Source organism: Eubalaena glacialis, chromosome 1 (genome assembly GCF_028564815.1).
Source record: "Eubalaena glacialis isolate mEubGla1 chromosome 1, mEubGla1.1.hap2.+ XY, whole genome shotgun sequence".
Taxonomy (NCBI): Eukaryota; Metazoa; Chordata; class Mammalia; order Artiodactyla; family Balaenidae; genus Eubalaena; species Eubalaena glacialis.
The window spans coordinates 35,229,327-35,249,514 of NC_083716.1; the positions used below are offsets into that span (position 1 = coordinate 35,229,327).

The 20,188-nt window shown below is 38.0% G+C and overlaps 1 protein-coding gene across 6 annotated transcripts in view; it reads left to right on the forward strand.

Annotated features, from left to right (window-relative positions):
• CPEB3 (cytoplasmic polyadenylation element binding protein 3) overlaps window positions 1-20,188 on the forward strand; it is a 215,464-nt gene that overhangs the window by 77,054 nt on the left and 118,222 nt on the right. For all 6 annotated transcript variants that reach the window (XM_061171379.1, XM_061171623.1, XM_061171264.1 and 3 more), the window contains exon 4: window positions 487-543. In XM_061171379.1, coding sequence (XP_061027362.1) covers window positions 487-543 — 57 coding nt within the window. The remainder of the gene's footprint in view (window positions 1-486; window positions 544-20,188) is intronic.

The following is a 20,188-nucleotide window of genomic DNA, read 5'->3' on the forward strand; positions in this document are numbered from 1 at the left end:
TGTTATATAAATTTTACATCTTTCTTCTGGTCGCCATTCTGATCATTATGTTGCATTTTTGAGCCACCATGAAACCTTTATCTTTTAATTCCCTCTAAGCTTCAAGTTTATATACTTCTTTGAATTCATTATTTTGCTGCTTGAATTTGAAGGGCAGTATAAATTGTTTAAATAAAATGCTTAATCCAGGGAGTTGGCATGTTTAAATTGGAATGTGGGAAATACGTTAAATTTTCCTATTATAATGGAAGCTTCTTTTTTGTTTTGTTTTATTTCTTTGTTGTTATTGAGACTTTAGCTTTGTTTTAAGATTTTTCATGTGTATGTTTTATGACTTGATTTAAAACTGTTTTAACTGCTGTGGCCTTTGATAGCATTGTTATAGATTAATCTGTTTTAGTTTTTTGTAATGTTCATATTGTACAATGTATTTATGATTATATTAAGCATTCTTTGTGCTTAAAGTAAAATTACTTTATTTTTTAGGACGCATGGGAATAAATTTTCATCATCCAGGAACAGATAATATTATGGCACTTAACAGTAAGTCTTCATATGAAATATTCTGTAAAATTAGCAGTCAAGTCTACGGCATGTAATTTCCACTTTCTCAGCTGTTCATTACATTTCAGCCTTCACTGAGTGCAGTGTAGACCATTATTCTATAGCAGTGGTTTTCAAAGTGTGGACCCTGAACCAGCAGCATCAGCATCATTTGGGAACTTATTAAAAATGCAAAATCTCAGGCCCCATTACAGATCTGCTGAATCAGAAACTTTAAGCATGGGGCCCAGAAATCTGTGTATGACCGAGTTCTGTAGGTCATTCTGATGCAGGCTAAAGTTTGAGAACTGCTACTGTAAACCAGGGGTTGACAAACTACAGCCCTGTGAGCCATATGTGGCCCACCGCCTGCCTGTTTTTGTAAATAGTTTTATTGAAACACAGCCAAACCCATTCATTTATGGATTGTCTTTGGCTACTTTTGTTCTACAGTGGCAGAGACAAAAAAGCCTAAACTGTTTATTGTCTGGCCCTTTACAGAGAACTTTGCTGACCCCTGCTGTATAATACCACTGTGGTAGGGGGGAGGAAGGAGGGGAGGAAAAAGGAGGGAGATGATAGAGAGGGACTGGACTAGAGAGTGTGAATAAATAAATCAACTTATTGTAACTCAGAATTTTCTCATTGTGGTAGATAGCCAACAGGTGCTTCAAACTGGACATATAAGGGGTTTCCCATTAGTGGAGTTTGCATAGGAATAGTGGCAATAGCTTTGCTGCTTAGAAATGGTTTTGTCAGTATACTTGTTGGATTGGGTTCTGGAGCATCAAAACCTTATTAGCCAGAAAGTCACTGTATTAAATAATACTGCAAGAAATATCTGGCTGGCATCAACCCTCCTTCCTAGTGTCTATGGACCAAATAGCTTCGCAGAATAACAGTCTCTAAATGGAAATCGTCCCTTGTCTGAAGGACCATACAAGCCATTGAATCCCTCAGGATATAAGTTTTCTCCTTTATCAAATGAGTCATATCAGGTTGTCCCCTCTCATCCTCCCTGACATACAAGCTGACTCTCAATACACATGGAAGACATGCTGGGTAAATCTACGGTTGTTTACAATACTACCCCTTTTCTTCTTGCTTGAGTAAGGATGTTGAAATGCCATTAGTGTTCCTTAGGGCATATTTTAGGTTATCTCTAAAATATATATTCCATATTTCTTTTGGTTCTGACATGTAGCCTACCTTCCAAGGAGCACTGGTAAGAACCAGCACTGCTGGCATTGTTTGATAATGCAGGTCCTAATCCACTCCATGCATATTTTGTTCTAAACAGCTAGTATCTCCTCTTTTTGAGGGTCTTGGAAACAATGGGAGTTCCAGACTATCCACCTCTATTTTCTAATTTCTAGAAGAAAGATCACTTTACAGTTAGATTCTGCTACCTCTAACTTTTTTTCTAGAAGGCAGGTATTTTTGAGGTGAGGATTAATAAACATGCTTAACTTGCCGAGCCACAGCAATTTTGTGAAACTTTGTGAAAACACTTCAGTTAGATGATGGGATTTAGAAATGAATGTAAAAGAAAAGAACAGTATGATAGTGTGTCTGCCTGCAGGAATAAGTGTGTATTTTAGAAAAGACCTAATTTGACATGGTGTAAGTCCTCTTCTGCAAGAGGGAGAGGATATAATTTATGATTTTCCGTGTAAAAAATGAAGCTAAAGGACACTTTTGTTTTTAAAAGGTTTTGATTCTCTTTGATTTGATTCTCTTTAATCTCTGCTTTTAAATAAGAGATTTCATTTATGTTCTTTCCACTTTGTACATGTTGTTTAAATCCCCCTTTCAGCCTTGAAATTTCTTCATCCTTACAGATGAGGAGACTGAATTAGGTCATCTTAATGATTGCTTTCAGAATGAAGATTCTGTAATGTTGTAATATTTTTTAAAGTACCAAAAGGGTCATTTTGCCAGTATCTATATCAAATGTTGATGAGTTATGCATATTTCAACATTATGGCAGATACCAGAGCACACCTATCTTCAAATGACTCTGTGGGTCCTGCCCTATAGGCTCCTCAAAGTAAACCGTAAAAACCACTGGGGTTTGACATTTGCATTTGTCAGTTCTCTTTCAAAGTTGACTTCTACTTGAAATGATCAGAATAAACAAAATATCCTCCTTGGTAGATACTTGTGAGGTCTACAGGTTTTGACAGATTTGCTGTGATAAAGCTTTTTTCCCCCTTTTGTGTAGTTGGGCCCAGCCCATCTGGTGACATATATATGTAACACATGCACAAACACACCTATGTATTTTTTGTCTTCCCTTTTATGCCTACCACTTTTCAGCTCAACGGTTAGTGTCCTGTGACTGGTCTGTCCTTCTTATTTTCCCTCAACCTTCATATAGATGAGGTCACAAATCACTAAATCTTTATTAATTCAGAATTTGCAATTATTGAAAGGGGCTGGGTTGAAGTTGAACTATATTTTCAGACAAGAAGATACTGGCTAAGAAAATTTTAAAGAATTGAGTCAAGGGTTAAATTTTTTAAAAAAGAAAATGTGAGACAGTTGTAGTTCCTTTTTTATTAACTGTTTTTGGTATGCAAAATTGATGCTTCCTAACTCTGTTCATAATGCTGCCATTCACTATGTCTTCAAAAAATCTCCCATTCTTTCACTTCCTTGATCTCATCCAAACCTAAATCTCTCCTGAAAATACCATGTTGTCAGCTCTCCTGACTTGATGAGACAGACAGAGGTGTCAGGGTGAGCATTCTCACTTCTCATTACTACTGCCCAACTTTGAATGGGCCAGTTTCCCGTTTTTTGGTGTTCCTAGTGTATGTCTTCCAGCTATACCTTCCTCTCAGAATCACCACTGCTGATGACATCTAGAAGCCAGAAAATGGAGCTTGGGAGAAGACGGTAGGAAGCCAACTGTAGAAAACAGTAAACCTGTAGACATTTAGGGTGTGGAAAGACTAGCAAAATTTGTGTAAAGCCAAAGACTCTCCTGATTTTTGCTACTCAAGACCATGAATTTAGTAAGAGTTAGCAGGCCAACCTTTGGGGAGGAAACTAAGAGACACATCTAAATTTTGGCTGTTACCGAAAATTTTAGTCCTCAAGTATTGTAGAATACAGAAGTGGAGATGGGAAGAAATTCTGATCCATCAGTAAGATCTGCCACTTGTTTGCTATTTCCAAAATATAGTTAGTTCTGAAACAGTATGCCCCTTCCATTTAAACTGTTAATGTATTTTTTCTTAACTTTCTCATAATGCCCTCTTTTCATCCTCTTCACCCTTACACCAAAGACACTAGAAGTTTGCATAATGTATTTTTATTTTTCCTGCTGGAGAAGGAAGGAGACTATGAGAGTGCTTCCAGCTATATCTGTAGTAGTTTTATCAGCGAGATTTTTTCTAACACTTAAGGGTAGTTTGTGTTTTTTGTTTCTTTGATTGTCTGTGGGTTTTGTGTGTGTGTGCATGTGTGTGTATACCTGCACTCTAGGTATAGAGTTGAGTTTAGCAGTTGCGGGCTTGTATGGGATTGATGCCTGACTTGGTGCTTTTTCCTCTATTATGATGATCCTCAGAAAAGGATATTGGTGCTCCATCATTAGTCAAGTGACCAAATTTATGGTCAAGTTAATGTTCAAAACCAGAATGCCTGGTCTTGTGATTTACTCTAGGAGAATCACTGCTGAGTATATCCACTTTATTCCTTTTGACTGGTCAGCTCCTCTTTTTTCAAGTAGAAAATGGGAAAAACAGTGAAATATCAGGAAGTTGCTTGATGAGTACAACTTTAGAAACAGGGGGAGCAGTGTGGCCTAAGGGATAGTATCACTCAGCTTCAGGGAGGTATCTTCCAAGTAGGCTGGAAGGCTTGTGAAACCTGAAGATGAGCAATAAATTAGCATAGCCACGAAAAGCATTGTTTAGAATCTAGCAGATCTGGTCCCACTTCTTAGAAGCTGTATGTCCTTGGGGCCACATTCTTAACTTCTTTGTCTCTGGTTTCTTCACCTGTAAAATCGAGATAATGATCACTAAAGTGGCTATATATAAATCTTGTAAAGTTTAGCATAGCGGCCTAGTAGATAATGCTCAGGTGAACTGCTGTCATGATTGCTTGTATCAGAGCTTTAGTGCTGCCTTTTATTTTATTTATTTATTTAATTTATTTATTTTTGGCTGTGTTGGGTCTTCGTTGCTGCACGCGAGCTTTCTGTAGTTGCGGCGAGCGGGGGCTACTCTTCATTGCAGTGCGTGGGCTTCTCACTGGGGTGGCTTCTCTTGTTGTGGAGCACGGGCTCTAGGCACGTGGGCTTCAGTAGTTGTGGCACGTGGGCTCCGTAGTTGTGGCTCGTGGGCTCTAGAGCGCAGGCTGAGTAGTTGTGGCGCACGGGCTTAGTTGCTCCGCGGCATGTGGGATCTTCCCGGACCAGGGCTCGAACCCGTGTCCCCTGCATTGGCAGGCGGACTCCCAACCACTGTGCCACCAGGGAAGCCATAGTGCTGCCTTTTAAAGATTTCCTTTTGTTTGCATGTTAGACTTCCAAAACATATCCTACATTGTTTGTATTTAGATAGAGGTTTTCCTGATGGAATTTAAGACAGCACACCTACAAATCACTAATAGGCTAGAGTGGCTGTCCTGGAGTATATTACCATCTCTTTTTGTGTGAATCGTTTTTTCTGCATGAAATGCTTCCTGTCTCTTATCTCCTGACTGAAACATGCACCTTCTTTGGGGCTTAGAGTTGCTGTATCTTTCATGATGTTTGGCACTTTTAAAGATGCTGTACAGTGATGTTTGCAATGTAAAATGGGATAGCCATTTTGGGCAACAGTTTGGCAGTTTCTTAAAAAAGTTAAACATACACACCTACCATAGGATGCAGCAGAATTTACCAGTGTCCACACAAAGGTGTGTATGTGATGTTTAAAGCAGCAGTATTCATGATAGCCAAAATTATAAATAATCCAGATGTCCCTCAACTGGAGAACGGATAAACAAATTGTGGTACATTTGCACAGTGGAATACTATTCTGCAATAAAGAAGAGCGAACTGTTGGACTTCCCTGGTGATGCAGTGGTTAAGAATCCACCTGCCGTCACAGGGGACTAGGGTTCAAGCCCTGGTCTGGGAAGATCCCACATGCCGCGGAGCAACTAAGCCAGTGCACCACAACTGCTGAGCCTGCGCTCTAGAGCCCGTGAGCCACAACTACTGAGCCCGCGTGCCACAACTGCTGAAGCCCATGCACCTAGAGCCCATGCTCTGCAACAAGAGAAGCCACCACAATGAGAAGCACGCACACCACATCAAAGAGTTCCCCCACTCGCCGCAGCTAGAGAAAGCCTGCGCACAGCAATGAAGACCTAACCACAGCCAAAAGTAAATAAATAAATTAATTAATTAATTTTAAAAAAGGGACGAACTGTTGATTCATGCAACAACACGAATGACTCAAAATAATTATGCTGAATTTAAAAAACTAGACAAAGAGTACATACTAGATGATTCCATTAATATAAAATTCTAGAAAATGTACACTAATCTATAGTGACAGAAAATACAACAGCTTTAAGAATATTTTGAAGTAATATTGTCCCCCTTTTTTCAGAGGACAAGAGTGAGGGCTTAGATTTTTGGAGGAGTCATGTGATAAGGATGGCTTCTGGTTGAGCAAGTCTCTGAATCTCCTAAGTCTCTCTTTAGTTAAAAAAACCTACAGGAGGACAGTTATGATACTCTAACTACCTCATTATTTTTGTGAGATGTAGATGAGATTAGGCACAGGTACAAATAAGGTGTTCGTATTGCTACATTTGGAAAGTAGGGGGCATAGTCTTTTTAGAGAAGAGGGTCTAAACAGTAGTTTTGTAATGTAACAGAGGTTCAGTTTTATTTAAAAATTTTCATGCCATTCATTTTTTGATATCTCTCGGCTTGTAACTACAGCCTGTTCCAAGTTATGAGGCGAATGAGAAATTTGAAGTGCCGTTAGATTATACAAAAGTTATGTGCCTTATTTGTCAACTGAACTATAAACCCAGTAGAGGCTTATACTTCAGTAGGCATCTTCTACAGCTTCTTGTTAATTGCAACCTCTAACCCAGTAATTTGAACTTAATACAGCTAAACTTGCTATCCCATATGATAATTATGAAATAAAGAATTTGTTTCCACAAGTCAAAAAAAAAAAAAAGAAATTTGAAGTGCCACTTTCCCTCTGACAGGGATGGATGATTGTTTGCCGTCACTCTTCCTTATCAAACTTTTAAGAACACTGATAAATTGAGGAGTCCTAGAACAAAACCTTGGATGTTTGAAGACTTAAAATTTTAATATCTTAAAAAAGCCCCAAAAAGACATTCATCTGCTTGAGAAACTCTGAGGTCATTGATTGTTAACACCTTGTACACAGCTGATGCACCAAGAAACTTGGAGCTTTAGATCATGCTGCCTTCCGCTTTTTTCCTCTTATTAATGCGTTGAAAATATTTTAGAAGACTTCACTTCTATTTCTGTTTGAACTGAGGGCTGCCAGAGGCAATGTGAAAGGGTTTTGGTATGAACTTTGTGTTTGGCAGACTCTGGTGTGGCTGGCGAGCCTCCTCTTCCCCCTCCCTTTCATTCTCTACTGAGGGTGAACTCCTTGGGGAGCGGCTCAGCTGAGAGGAAGTGGCAGAGAGGGAGCTGAACACATGATGCTTTTATGCCAAAATGGGAATAGAGCCAGTTTTGCTAGAATTTCAAATGGAATTTTCCAAAATTTGAAGAGTACATTGTATTTCTGCTCACCATGAGTGGATATAAGTCAATAGTTTTTTTTTTTTAGCAGAGTAATGAGATAGTGAAGGAATTATTTTGAGATTCTCAGATTAAAGACTTTGTCTTTGAGTATTTTGAACTTTTGGAAGACAAGATCCCTGTTTCTATCTGAACAGATTTAGAAGTAAAATTAGTATATAATTGTGGAATGAATATATTGTAAATGATGGCTAATTTAAAAATGCAGGATAGTAATCAGAAGGCCATGTAATGATCTATACTCAAATTTCAAACTATTTTGGGTAGATGCTGCACATGAACATGGTAGGGGACCTAAGGGCATTGTTGTTTTGTTTTGACCTTCTCATTTTACAGATGGGGAAGCTGAGGTTCAAGAGACTATGTGAACTGGCTAGGGTGACATGATGGAGCCAGAACCTTCTGGATCAGAACCTTCTGCCTCCAGGTTGAGGGTGATAACCTTTGCTTTAAATACTTAATTGTTAAGAGTGGTTATATTATTTTTATAGTAGTTTAACACACACAAATTCAGTGTCTCTGGGAAAATCATTTTTCTAATATTACTTGTCACCTGGTTTATGCTCTGAACGCTTAATGAATCCTCTTTTCCTGAAAAATAGAGTGATATTCCTGGTCTACATGGCCTGGCATTGAATATTGTAAAGAACTGAACTCTGAAATTCTTGACTTACTTTACTGGATTTTGGAAGAAGTTCTTTGTGTGTGTGAATATGTCTAAGGTGTCAGGATTTGGGTGCTTCCGACCTAATAATAAAGATGCAGGAAACTGAAAAGTTACCTTTTTCCTGTGGACCTCCCTGTTTGCTTTGTCCACTTGTGTCAGCAGTAGATCGTGGATTTCTCTTTTATAGCACTCATCACAGTTGTAATTAACTATTTTAATGTTGGTGTTTCACTTTAATATGTACGCTTCAAGAGGGCAGAGAATGAACTTCTTTTCATAGCTGTTCGTTGGTTTCCAGTGCAATGCCCAGCCCATAGAGTAGGTACTCAGTCTGGAAGACTGGAAGAAAGGGAAAGATATCTCAGAGAGACTGTGAAAAGCACAGTTTAACAGCCTTAGAGAATATCTAGTCCACCTTAGTTCCTTCCTAAAGTTTTGTTTTAACTTTTCCTTTTGGAAGATGGTACTAACATATATGGATCTAGCAATTAACAGTTTACAAAGTGCTTTCACAGACCTGTCTCTGCCATTGTAATGCTTAAAATGGTTTGCCAGGACATGGTCAAAATTTTCCTTGAGCACCAATTTCACCCCAGAATTATTCTCTTATCCAAACAAAATATGGCTGTGTGATAGAGCAGTATATGAAACTGAATGCAGTTTTTCAGATAAAGCTGGAGACTTCAAAAGATTTTCTTGATTTCAGCAAGTTTTAAGAATGCTTCGTGATTTGTTTCCTTCTGCTATTGGGGCACTTTGATAGAAAACAGAGAATCATGGTCATTCCTTTCATCTTTATTGCATCCTTGTTTAAAACATGGCAGTGTCCTCATTTTCTAAAAAAGGTAAAGGAACTTGCTGATGTCATACAGCCAGCAAATAGTCATCTATGACTTGGACACACAGATTAGTCTGCTAACCAGTCCTTTAATCCAAAAGAGCAGTGATTTCTGCTCTTTTGGGTTTTCCCAAAAAGATCACTCAGGTTTCCTTTAGTAGCAGTTAACTAAATAATACTTTATTGATTGTAGAGAATTAGTGCATTTCTGAAAATGATCAGTTTTAATTTTACAACGTAGTCTCCCTTGTTAGTGGCAAGAATTTTAACACACTGCCTCTCAGGCCTCTAGTATATGCAGACTGGAAATCTGAGACTTGGACGAAGACTTGTTATGCCGATGATCCGGAGGGAAAGTTAAGTACCTGAAACTTTGCCTTCTTTTCTTTGTTAGCCTCCACACACACATACCTTTGTTATCTGACTAAAGTTGTTGTTGTTTTTCCAGCCTAATATAGTGGAAATAATGTAGTTTGGAGGGACCAAACATATCTGAGCTTAAATCCGGGACCCATCATTTGTTTGTTTCCTTGGGAAAGCTACCCGTATTTTTTATTTTAAATGGACACATTAATCCCTTCTTTACCAACAATAAGGTTAAATGTGCAATGCTCCATTACCAAACCTGGCAAGAAATACATACCTAACAAATGCTAGTCTCTGATCCTTCCCTCTTCCACCCATTTGCCCCCTTTTTTTCCTTTTGAGTTAACAGTAATTCTTAATCCTGGCTCTACAGTCAAAATGGGAACCAAAATAAATAACCTATATGGGAAAAGAATCTGAAAAAGAATGGCTATATGTATATGTGTAACTGATTCACTTTGCTGTACACCTGAAACTAACACAACATTCTAAATCAACTATACTCCAATATAAAATAAAAAATTAAGAAAAAAAAGGAACCAAAATAGAAAATACTTGTGACCCCATACCAGAGACTGTAATTTAAGAGGTCTGGGATTGAACCTGGTTGAGGGGGGTGGGTGGAAAAGACCACAATTAGAGGTCATTACCTCTTGAGAAATTCAGTGCTGCCCCCCTACCCCTTTCCAGTGTCTATCTTTATCTGAGCATGAAGGAATCAAACAGTATAAGGATTGTGCTGTGTATTCCCTCCTATTGTTTCTTTCTGCTCAAGGCTTGGTCTGCTTTTATTGTTCCCTGAGGTTTTTCCAAGTCCAGGTTACTAGAGGAAGCTGTCTTTGAGAGGTCAGGATGGGTGAGGGGAATGAGCAGTTCTCTGTGTTGCCAGAGTTCCTCCCAAATTCTCAGGTCCATTCCTTTCCACAACTTTGCTCCACGAAGGAGCCCTCCTTCCCACATGAGAGGAGCCTTGTTGGTAGGGAAGAGACGAGGAGGCTGACTAAGGGGCATGGGCACAACGGCACCTGTTTTGTTACCGCTGTCTCCCCTCTGTATAATTTCCTACATTATCTCGGGGCTCAGACATGTAGGGTTAGCAAGTATTGGCTGTCCTGAACAATCTAAAAATTGAGTGTTTAAAGTTTGAAGAGACCACAAGACACCTTGGCATAGTGAAGACTTTGGTATAGTGAACATATGCCAGATATTTGGGTGCATGGAGTAGGCATTTTCAGACCTGGTTTGGACAGACTGGTCGGTGTAAAATATAAAGTATTCTGGTATGTGATGAGAATCTGTAGAACTTTGCTTGCTTTTCAGGAGGGCAGTTAGTGTGTCATTTAGCAATGTGCTACTGAGATAAAGGTAAGGTGGTAATTAATTACTCTCAGTGGAATACTATTAGGGCACAGGTGTGAGGGTGCATAGGCACCAGCTGTTGCAAACGCATGTGCATGCCCACTCTCTCCAACCAGTGATAGCAGTATCATGCAGACATTCTTTTTTTTTTTTTTTAAATTTATTTATTTATTTGGCTGCATCGGGTCTTAGTTGCGGCATGCAGGACCTTCGCTGCAGTATGCGGGATCTTTGTTGCGGTGCACGGGCTCTTCGGTTGTGGTGGGCAGGCTTCTCTCTAGTTGTGGCACATGGGCTCTAGAGTGCGCAAGCTTAGTTGCCCTGCGGCATGTGGAATTTTAGTTCCCCGACCAGGGATCGAACCCACGACCCCTGCATTAGAAAGCGAATTCTTTTTTTAAATAAATGTATTTATTTATTTATTTTTGGCTGCATTGTGTCTTCGTCGCGGTGCATGGGCTTCTCGTTGTGGTGGCTTCTCTCGTTGCGGAGCACGGGCTCTAGGCGCATGGGCTCAGTAGTTGTGGCTCACCGTCTCTAGAGTGCAGGCTCAGTAGTTGTGGCACACGGGCTTAGTTGCTCCATGGCGTGTGGGATCTTCCCGGAGCAGGGATTGGACCCGTGTCCCCTGCATTGGCAGGCGGACTCTTAACCACTGTGCCACCAGGGAAGTCCCAATGCAGAGATTCTTTACCTATGTTTATTTCCAGAGAAATCTTGTCAGACATACAAATTTTAAATGATCTTTCTCTGTTTTAATGAGAAATTTAAGACATGGACCTGGAAGTTCTGAAGTGATTACTTTGATAACATGTCACATATTGAGAGATTTAATTAGTAACCTATATGGTAAATGTAGTTTAGAAATTAATACTAGGCATGCATGGACACTGCAAGATGGTATAGTGAAGCCTTGGATTTACCATTTTGGACAAGATTGGAAAAATAATAGGGGATGGAAATGGAAAAGGGGATTAGGAGTTTCCTAGGAAGCAGAGAAGACCAGATGTTAAAACATGTGGGTATCTAGATCCTTATGTTAACCGGATAGGTGATTATATTTTAATGATACTATCAGAGGAGTGGGTTGAATTGGTGTGACTGGAATATATGGGTCTGATGTATGGAATAGTGGGAATGAGGATCTGAAAGGTGGTTAGAGATCAGATGGTAAAGGGCCTTGATTGTTCTTATGAGAAGCTTGGACAGACAAGTACTGTCTTACTGGAAAATTAGGTTTATCTGAAGGAGGATGTTCAGGATGATGTGGGGTATGGAAAACTATTTCTTATGAGGAATAGCTAAATATAACTTCATTGTAGAAAAGAAAACCGAAAGGAGATAAAGTAATGACCCTCGAAAAAAAGACTGGTGTCTGTGGCGAAGGATAATAGTGAGGCAAGTATAAGAAAGAACTTTCTAACTAGAAAGAATTGTCCTACCATGTAGCATGAATCTTCACTTTTCCAGTCATGTTCTATGGAACCCCAGCATCCAAGGGGGTACTTTAAGGGCCACTATGGAGAGGGATACCTGACAGGTGGGGCTCCGAATCCCTGTGCTGCTTCAACCTGAACAGCCTTGTTCAGGGAATAAATATCTCATATTTGTTGGGGTTCATTTGTTAGAGGAGAGAGGGTTCTGCTACTTAGAAAAAAGTTTGAAAAAAAAAAAAAAAGAAAGACTGGAAAAGACGGAAGTGAGCCTCCTTATTCTTTCACCTTAACTCTTGATTAAGGTATTCTAGCAGAACCAGGGAGAACATCTTTGTGTTGGGTATAGAAGTAATTCCTGTTTTGTTTGGGACATGGGTTAAAGATCTGTAGGTTTCCTATAAGATTTTGTAAGCAATGAAACAGAATGTTGCAAAAATTCAGTTGTTTAGAATGTAGGGCAGTTTCATATGTTATTAATGAAAATTAGATTTTCTGACCAATCCACAAAAACACCTATTAAATTCTGATCTTAATTCATAAAATAACAGCTTTAAGGGTAGTGATTAATAGAAAACAATAGTGCTATGGTAGTAATAATGAAATAAAAGAAAGAAAATTTGGGTGAGAAGTTTCTCTTTATTAATCTTGGATTATGATACTAAAAGCAGACTCTTGGAGGATGATAAGTTTTTGGAAATCCTAAAGGGAATTTCTGGGTACTTTCAAGGACTGTACAGGTTTGAAATACTGGATTTTCGATCTTGGTGGTTAGGAATAAAGGCTTTATTTTTTCAAATGTCCATTGACTGGTGTATTACTTTACTAGGGATGCCATAACAAAATATCATAGACTGGATAACTTAAACAAAAGAAATTTGTTTTCTCATAGTTCTGGAGACTGGAAGTCCAAGATCAAGGTGTTGGCAGGGTTGGTTTCTCCTGAGGCCTTTCTTCTTGGCTGGCAGATGGCTGCCTTCTTGTTGTGACCTCACATGGCCTTTTCTCTGTGCATGGGCACTCCTAGTATCTCCTCTTCTTATAAGGACACCCAGTCCTTTTGGATTAGGGCTTTACCCTTATGGCCTCATTCAACCTTAATTACCTCGTAGAAGACCCTGTCTTCAAATATAGTCACATTGTGGGTTAGGGCTTCAACATATGAATTTTAGGGGGAACACATTTCAGTCCCTAATAACTGGTGAATGGATCAATTGTGGTATTTCCATTCTATGGAATACTACTCAGCAATAAAGAGAAACAAAATATTAACACATGTAATAACATGGATAAATCTCAAAAACATGCTAAGTAAAGGAAGTCAAACACATTGATTCCATTTATATGAAGTTGTATAAAGGGCAGACAAAGCTAAGAAAGCAGACTAATGATTGCCAGGAGCCATGGTTTGGGGGATAAGATCAACAGCAAAAGGGCACAAGGAAATGTTTTAGGGAGGTGAACTGTTCTATATCTTGTTTATGATGGTACCGGTTGCATGGCTATATATGATTACCAAAATGGATCAAACTGTAAACTTACAATGGATGAGTTTTATTGAATGTACATACTACCTTAACTTAAAAGAGAAAAAGAATAAATGCTTTAGAGCCAGTGTGGACCTGGATTCCATCCCAGCTCTGCTGTTTAGGTAGCTGAGTAACCTGGACCAGTCATTCTCTTTGGACCTTAGTTTGCCCATCTGGAAATATATATTATGGTAGTTGCTTTGGGAATTAGAACAGACAACATTAAACATTCAGCATATAATGCCTGGAGCATAGTAAATTATCAGGTTATTATATTTTACTTTATGGTATTTCTTTTCCTTTATGAAGTATGTAAGGAACACTAGTATTATACTTGCCACTTGTTAATGTTACTTTTCAAGCTTGCAGATGGAATGGAAAGATTTTTCTGAGAAAAATGGATAAGAGTCAAAGAGAAAAGGGTGGGAAGAAGGGATTTTAAAACATCCAAATACTTTATGGGAATGTAGCAGATGAAAATGTATTCCATCCGTTCAAGCATCATTTCTACCTGCTAAGTTTATGTTATGAATAAATTGATCTTTTCAATTATAATTTGCCAGATTTGAAAATTACTGGGCTAAAACTATCTCACCTGCCATTATAAAGACAAAGATAGAGGAGGGGCATATATGGGACAAACTCCATCACTCCTGTGCTTTGGGAATTTACAGTCTAACTAGGGAAAAGGAGATATTTTTGTACTAACTTAAAGATCTTAACCCATCTTAGGTAGAATTTTTTGCATGACTAATACTTAGATGGAAGTTGAAAGGGACCATTAGATGTTCGAATAGAATTTAATTTTGTATACTGAAATGGTATTCAAAAAATAAGTTTACAAGGTGTTTTTAAGAAACTGATTTTATTGCAAGGAAGGTAATTAACAATTTGTTCCTACAGTTAACTTTTAACAGCCTTGACAGATATTTCCAAGCCAGTTAGTAAAATGTTGTACTAAGATCGCTGTATCTTGTTCATTTAATTTCATAAGTATGGCATCCCAGGGACTCTGCTTAAGTTCCTGAAATGGGTGCATGCTACTTTGATCCACAAGAGAATGGAGATCTCTCTCTCTCTCTCTGTTGTGCCATGCATGAGCATTTTTGAACCTCTGTAGTAGAATCTGTGTATGATGTTACTTGGCTTACAGAAAATTCAGCAGCTTTGGATGAATCCATGTAGCTGAAGATTTACTTTAGATGTTAAAATCAGATTGTAAGTTGCCCTTAGGGAATCACATGTGTGAGTGCAGCCATTTAAAACAGAGTGCAGGCCAAGTCTTAAGGAGTAACAGATGATCCATTTTACAGTGCTGCCTCCTGTGCCTAACCAAACACCATACCATTAACATGAGGTGCCATTCACAAGGTACTAAGCCATTGATCATGTAAACTTATTTTTAGAGTAACTGGCATATCCCACTGCAAAGTACATGTACCATTTTATATTTATTCTGATGAATTGAAAATAAGTCTAATTTTTTTCAATTTTGGATTATTCAGGTTTATGATTTAAAGACTACAAAAATGTTAGCATTTTGGACCTTCTACGTTAATCTTATAACCTTTTATCCCAGTGAATCGGTCTAAAATGTTTGTAATATTTTGTTTTTTATTAAAGTATAATTATATACCAAATAGTGTGTAGATCATAAATATATACTGTAGCTTGATATATTATCACGGAATTGAACACAGATTAACCGGTACCAAGATCAAGATCAAAACATTACCAATACCCCAGAACCTCCCCTCAGGTTCCCTTCCAGTTAATACCCCTAGCCAAGGGTAACTACTACCTTGACTTCTAGAAATTGAATGTAATTTTTTATGAGGTCTAAAGTTGTTTAATACATAATGAAACAGTAAAAGAATTTTATCTGTAATGATGATGATTGATAATAAAGAATTAAAGTTCTTGGAGGAAGTAGTTCTTGGACTTTGAAAGTATATCGTATCTTGTCATATCTGGTATAAATCTGTACTAGCATAGAATATATTATATACCCAGAATTAGTCACATTATTTCCTTTTTTTCTATGTGGGATTGTTTTGTGCTGGCTCATGCTAAGTTTATATATTCAATAGTCTTTCTTGTTTAAAAGTCATATTTGTTCTCAGGGGAAAGCACTACTTTTGTGCTCCCAAATTTCTCTCCTTGGTGTTCTCTTCATTATCGCTCCCTTAGGGAAGAGTTTGACTCTAATTAGTCTATTTGCAAATGGCCCTCATGAGCAAATTTTTATTTTTATATATATATATATTTATTTATTTATTTATTTATTTATTTTTGGCTGCGTTGGGTCTTCGTTGCTGCGCGTGGGCTTTTCTCTAGTTGTGGCGAGTGGGGATTACTCTTCCTTGCGGTGCGCAGGCTTCTCATTGCAGTGGCTTCTCTTGTTGCAGAGCACAGGCTCTAGGCACACGGGCTTCAGTAGTTGTGGCACGTGGGCTCAGTAGTTGTGGCTCACGGGCTCTAGAGCGCAGGCTCAGTAGTTGTGGCCCACGGGCTTAGTTGCTCCGCGGCATGTGGGATCTTCCCAGACCAGGACTCGAACCCGTGTCCCCTGCATTGGCAGGCAGATTCTTAACCACTGTGCCACCAGGGAAGCCCAAGATCACTATTTTAAATTGGCTGCCTATTCCATATGCCATCTTTGCCTCCATATTATCAGAGCCTCCAGACTGACATGAACCAATTTTCTGTCTTTGATTAGAAATGGGAAAAAGAGAAGAATCTATAAAAATCATGAACTGTTTTAAGGAAGCTTTGATTACAACTCCCAAGTAACTCTGAAATACTGATCTATTTTTGCAGTTTCAATGTGAGAGATAAATAAAACCTCCTCCAAGGCAAACAAACAAACAAAAACCCAAAAAACAACTCCCAAGTACGCCTTTTGCAACTCTACCCCATCCCCAGTTCAGGGTGCTCCTCCCCGCCACCATGCCTGTCTGGGTCTATGCACTTTGTGTTCTCTGTTACCTGAATGGTTAGCAATTGAAGACTTGAGTGAACAGCATTTTCATTTATCCTTTAGGGATGTTAAGGTCTGATGAGTCATTTGTACCTTAGTATCGTAATCAGATTCTTTTTATTGAGTATCTGGCCAGAAATCAGATATAATGAAAGAATGGAAATGTGTTGTTTGGGAGAGAAATGAGTAATTTTGAAATACAGAATGTTTGATTTTCTCTCTAAATAGAGGTTTTGCATTGGGGGGTGTTGGACAGCATGACATCATTGGGGATGGGAGAAGGACAAAAATAAATGGTAGGACATCAAAACTGGTTTTCCCGCGATGAAGAGTGGCCCCCGCTTGCCACAACTAGAGAAAGCCCTCGCACAGAAACGAAGACCCAGCACAGCCATAGATAAATAAACAAACAAATACTTAAAAAAAACAAAAAACAAAAAACTGGTTTTCATCTCTTTTTTTAAGTGTTGTCTATTAGTGTTAATTCACTCATGTTACTATAAGTGAAGTAGGCTTTTGGGGGGACCAAGCTAGGAAACTACCATTTATTTTTCTGGGAAGATGAATTTCAGGTCCAAATGATGAAAAGTGTAAAAGTTCCTTAAAATTTTATTTTAGAATGCATTCCCTTTGTAAGTGATGCAAACAGTAATTGCTATGTAAATTCAGAAAAGGTGTTTTTCGTTGAGAGTTATACCGATGGATGGAGTTAGGGAGTAAGTAGGGTTTGAGTAATCCTTTTTAATCTGGATAATACTTTTTAATATTTGTGTCATGGGAAAGTGAAGAGGCCAAAGGTGTGTCAGTGGGGTGAGTACGATGTCTGAAGAAAAATGGAAACTAGAAGAAGATGAGATTGGCCAACTGGTATTTCAACTTTCTAGCTGAAAAGTCTGAATTCTTTCCCTAGGAGAGAAGTAGTTTTCTTTAGTTCTACCTTATACTGCAAATGTAACCCCAAATTATCCTTGTTTTTTAGTTTAAAGTTAATGTTATAACATTTCATGCCTTTAAAAAATGGATTAGAGTTCTCATTTATTTTTTACAGAACTCGGGGTTTCAAATTTGAAAAACTTTGCACTTTGAAAAGTCATTTTAGATGACAGGATCTCCTAGCAATATACGTAGGATGCCACAGTCTAGCTCTATTAAACATTGTAACAATGCATTCTGTGGGCCTTGAGTTTTGAGGGGGAAGAAAATCTTTAAAGTGCTCTGTTCTTCAGCATAGCCTGGGATGTACCCATTGCCTTAATCCCTTTCTACTTTTTCAGTTCACTTTCTAGATGAAAAATATATTGTTTTCCCTGCATTTGTAATACTGTATGGAAAGTAACTGAGGAGGCTAAGAGAAATGTCACTGAAAATTTTACAGAAACACATTTTGTAAAGCAACAGCTAATTGTGTATACAGTTTTCAGGGGACTCTGTGAAGTGTGTGTGTGTGTGTGTGTTTGTGTGTGTGTGAAGAAATTTAGAATGACCACCACATGCTCAGATTTTATTTAGAGTGAATGGTTTTATCTTTAAAGTGATGTCTGGTGGTAACATATAGTCCAAATGAAGATTTATAAATCAGAAAAAAATTTTAAAGAACTCTATCTATATCTGATATAGATAATGGGCCACAATATAAATCCTTATAAGACTTGTGAAACTTAAGCACCCATTGTATCTTTTCCAGTGGCTGCCACATGCAGTTGAATTTCTCTTTAAGATTGTGATTTAACTTGTGCTTCATAAAGGTTTTTTTAATACAATATGTCTGTAGTCAAGTTGAACAGTATCTCCAGATTAATTGATTCTGAGAATACTTAGAAAAGGTTTGTGTGAATATTTTTTTATTTCTAAATTCACCATTTTGATACAAATACCCATGGTTTTCTTCTGTGTTTACATGCAGCCAGGAGCTATGGGCGAAGACGAGGTAAATTTTTTTTTAATGAGATCTTTTGCTTGCCAAATTGTGAGTAAATATGAGTGTGTGCGTGTTTATACCCGTGTGTGTGTAAAACAATAATTATTGTATGGTATGATGTTCTAGCTTAATTATTTTAGCGAAATAATTCTCTTGTCACTTTCATTATAATTATTTTTTGTTGTTAGTAGGTAATTTCTTCTTTTAATCCTAATAAAGACACAGCAAAGACTATTTATAACTGGAAGTTTTTGTTATATGGTTTATTGTGAATGATCTTGAGGGAATAAAGGCCAAGCATACGTATTTTGTTGTTGTTCTGTGTCCACTGTGTTCTTTTCACACTACTTAGAAGACAGAAGTTAGGTTTTAGAGGGCAATTCTTTATCTTAGTAGGTTGGCTGGTGAATTTTTTGTGTGTTACATCCAGAGGCAGATTTACCTTGAAGCTAAATGAAAGTTAAGTTTCAGGTATCCTCACTTTCATGGGTCCCCTCCAAGATTTTTACCTTATCATTGTATTCTTTTTCTTAAAGAGAGAGCCTCAACTTGTATAGGCTCTAAGCCCCATAAAACTTTCATTCTCTCCTGGCCACACCCAAACAAAATAATATTGCTTTCATTTGTGTATTGCTGTAACCTTTCTAAAGCATTTCCATATCTGTAATTTGTTCAAATAATTTTACGAAGTAGGTAGGGTAAGTCTAATGTAGTGGAAAGAGTATGAGGTTTAGGATCAAAGACTTAGGTTGGAATCACTGCTTTATCACTAACATCTGGTATCCTCATCTGTAAATTATGAAGTATTAAAACCAGTCTTTTCCAACTTCAAGAATGTTAGTTAGTGAAGTTATGGTATTAAAAATGGTAGAGGAAAACTTATCCATGTAAACTGAAAGCATTCCATAGATGTCAGTTGCTTTGGTGCTTATTTGCAGAAGTTGGGAGAGATGAAGTAATTTCCCCAGCTGTGTGATCTGAAAGTCAGAGCCAAGTCCAGAACCTTTGTCTTTTGGCTACTTATTGGGTGATGTTTATCATTCATCAGGCTGTCTCTTGACTCTGTAGTTGAGTCCTGAAGATAATAATATTAAATTCATAGTATTTATTCCACAGTAAATGTTTGTTGAATAGGTGAATATTGGCAGAACCTAATATGTGTTTGAGTTACCAATGAAACCTTCTATCATGATGGAATCATATCGTCAGTCTTGTTCTCATGTGGTGGTGAAGAAAAACATTTGTATAGTTGATTACTTTTTAACCATGGAAATAAAGACCATTTAACATTTATTAATCTTATAATTTTACAATTTCAAGTGTAGAAAATAATATTACTAGAAATCATTTTGTAACATATTTTTTTCTTATTGCTAGGAAATTGATGGCTCTCAGGAAGGAATAGAGAAGAACACTATCTGGGGGGTAGACAACAGGGACTAGTCTCTTCTTAGGCACTGATCAATCACCAGATCTTGTCAGTATTTTCCGTCTAGTTTCTCAGGGCTTAACCCTCCCTTTCCATTCTATTGTTTCATCTCTCCGAAGCACCACTTTGTCCTTCTCACCCTTGTTCTCCATTCAGGATCCCTGTCATCTGACTTCTCCCTGTTTCACCAGCCTCATCATCTCCATTTTTCCCCTTCACCTTCCTCTGACCAATCCTTGTGCTTTCCCACTCTCCAGCTATTGCAAATACTGTCCACCCTTCCTCTCATTTACTTAACTAAAACCTATCCTTAGTTCATGC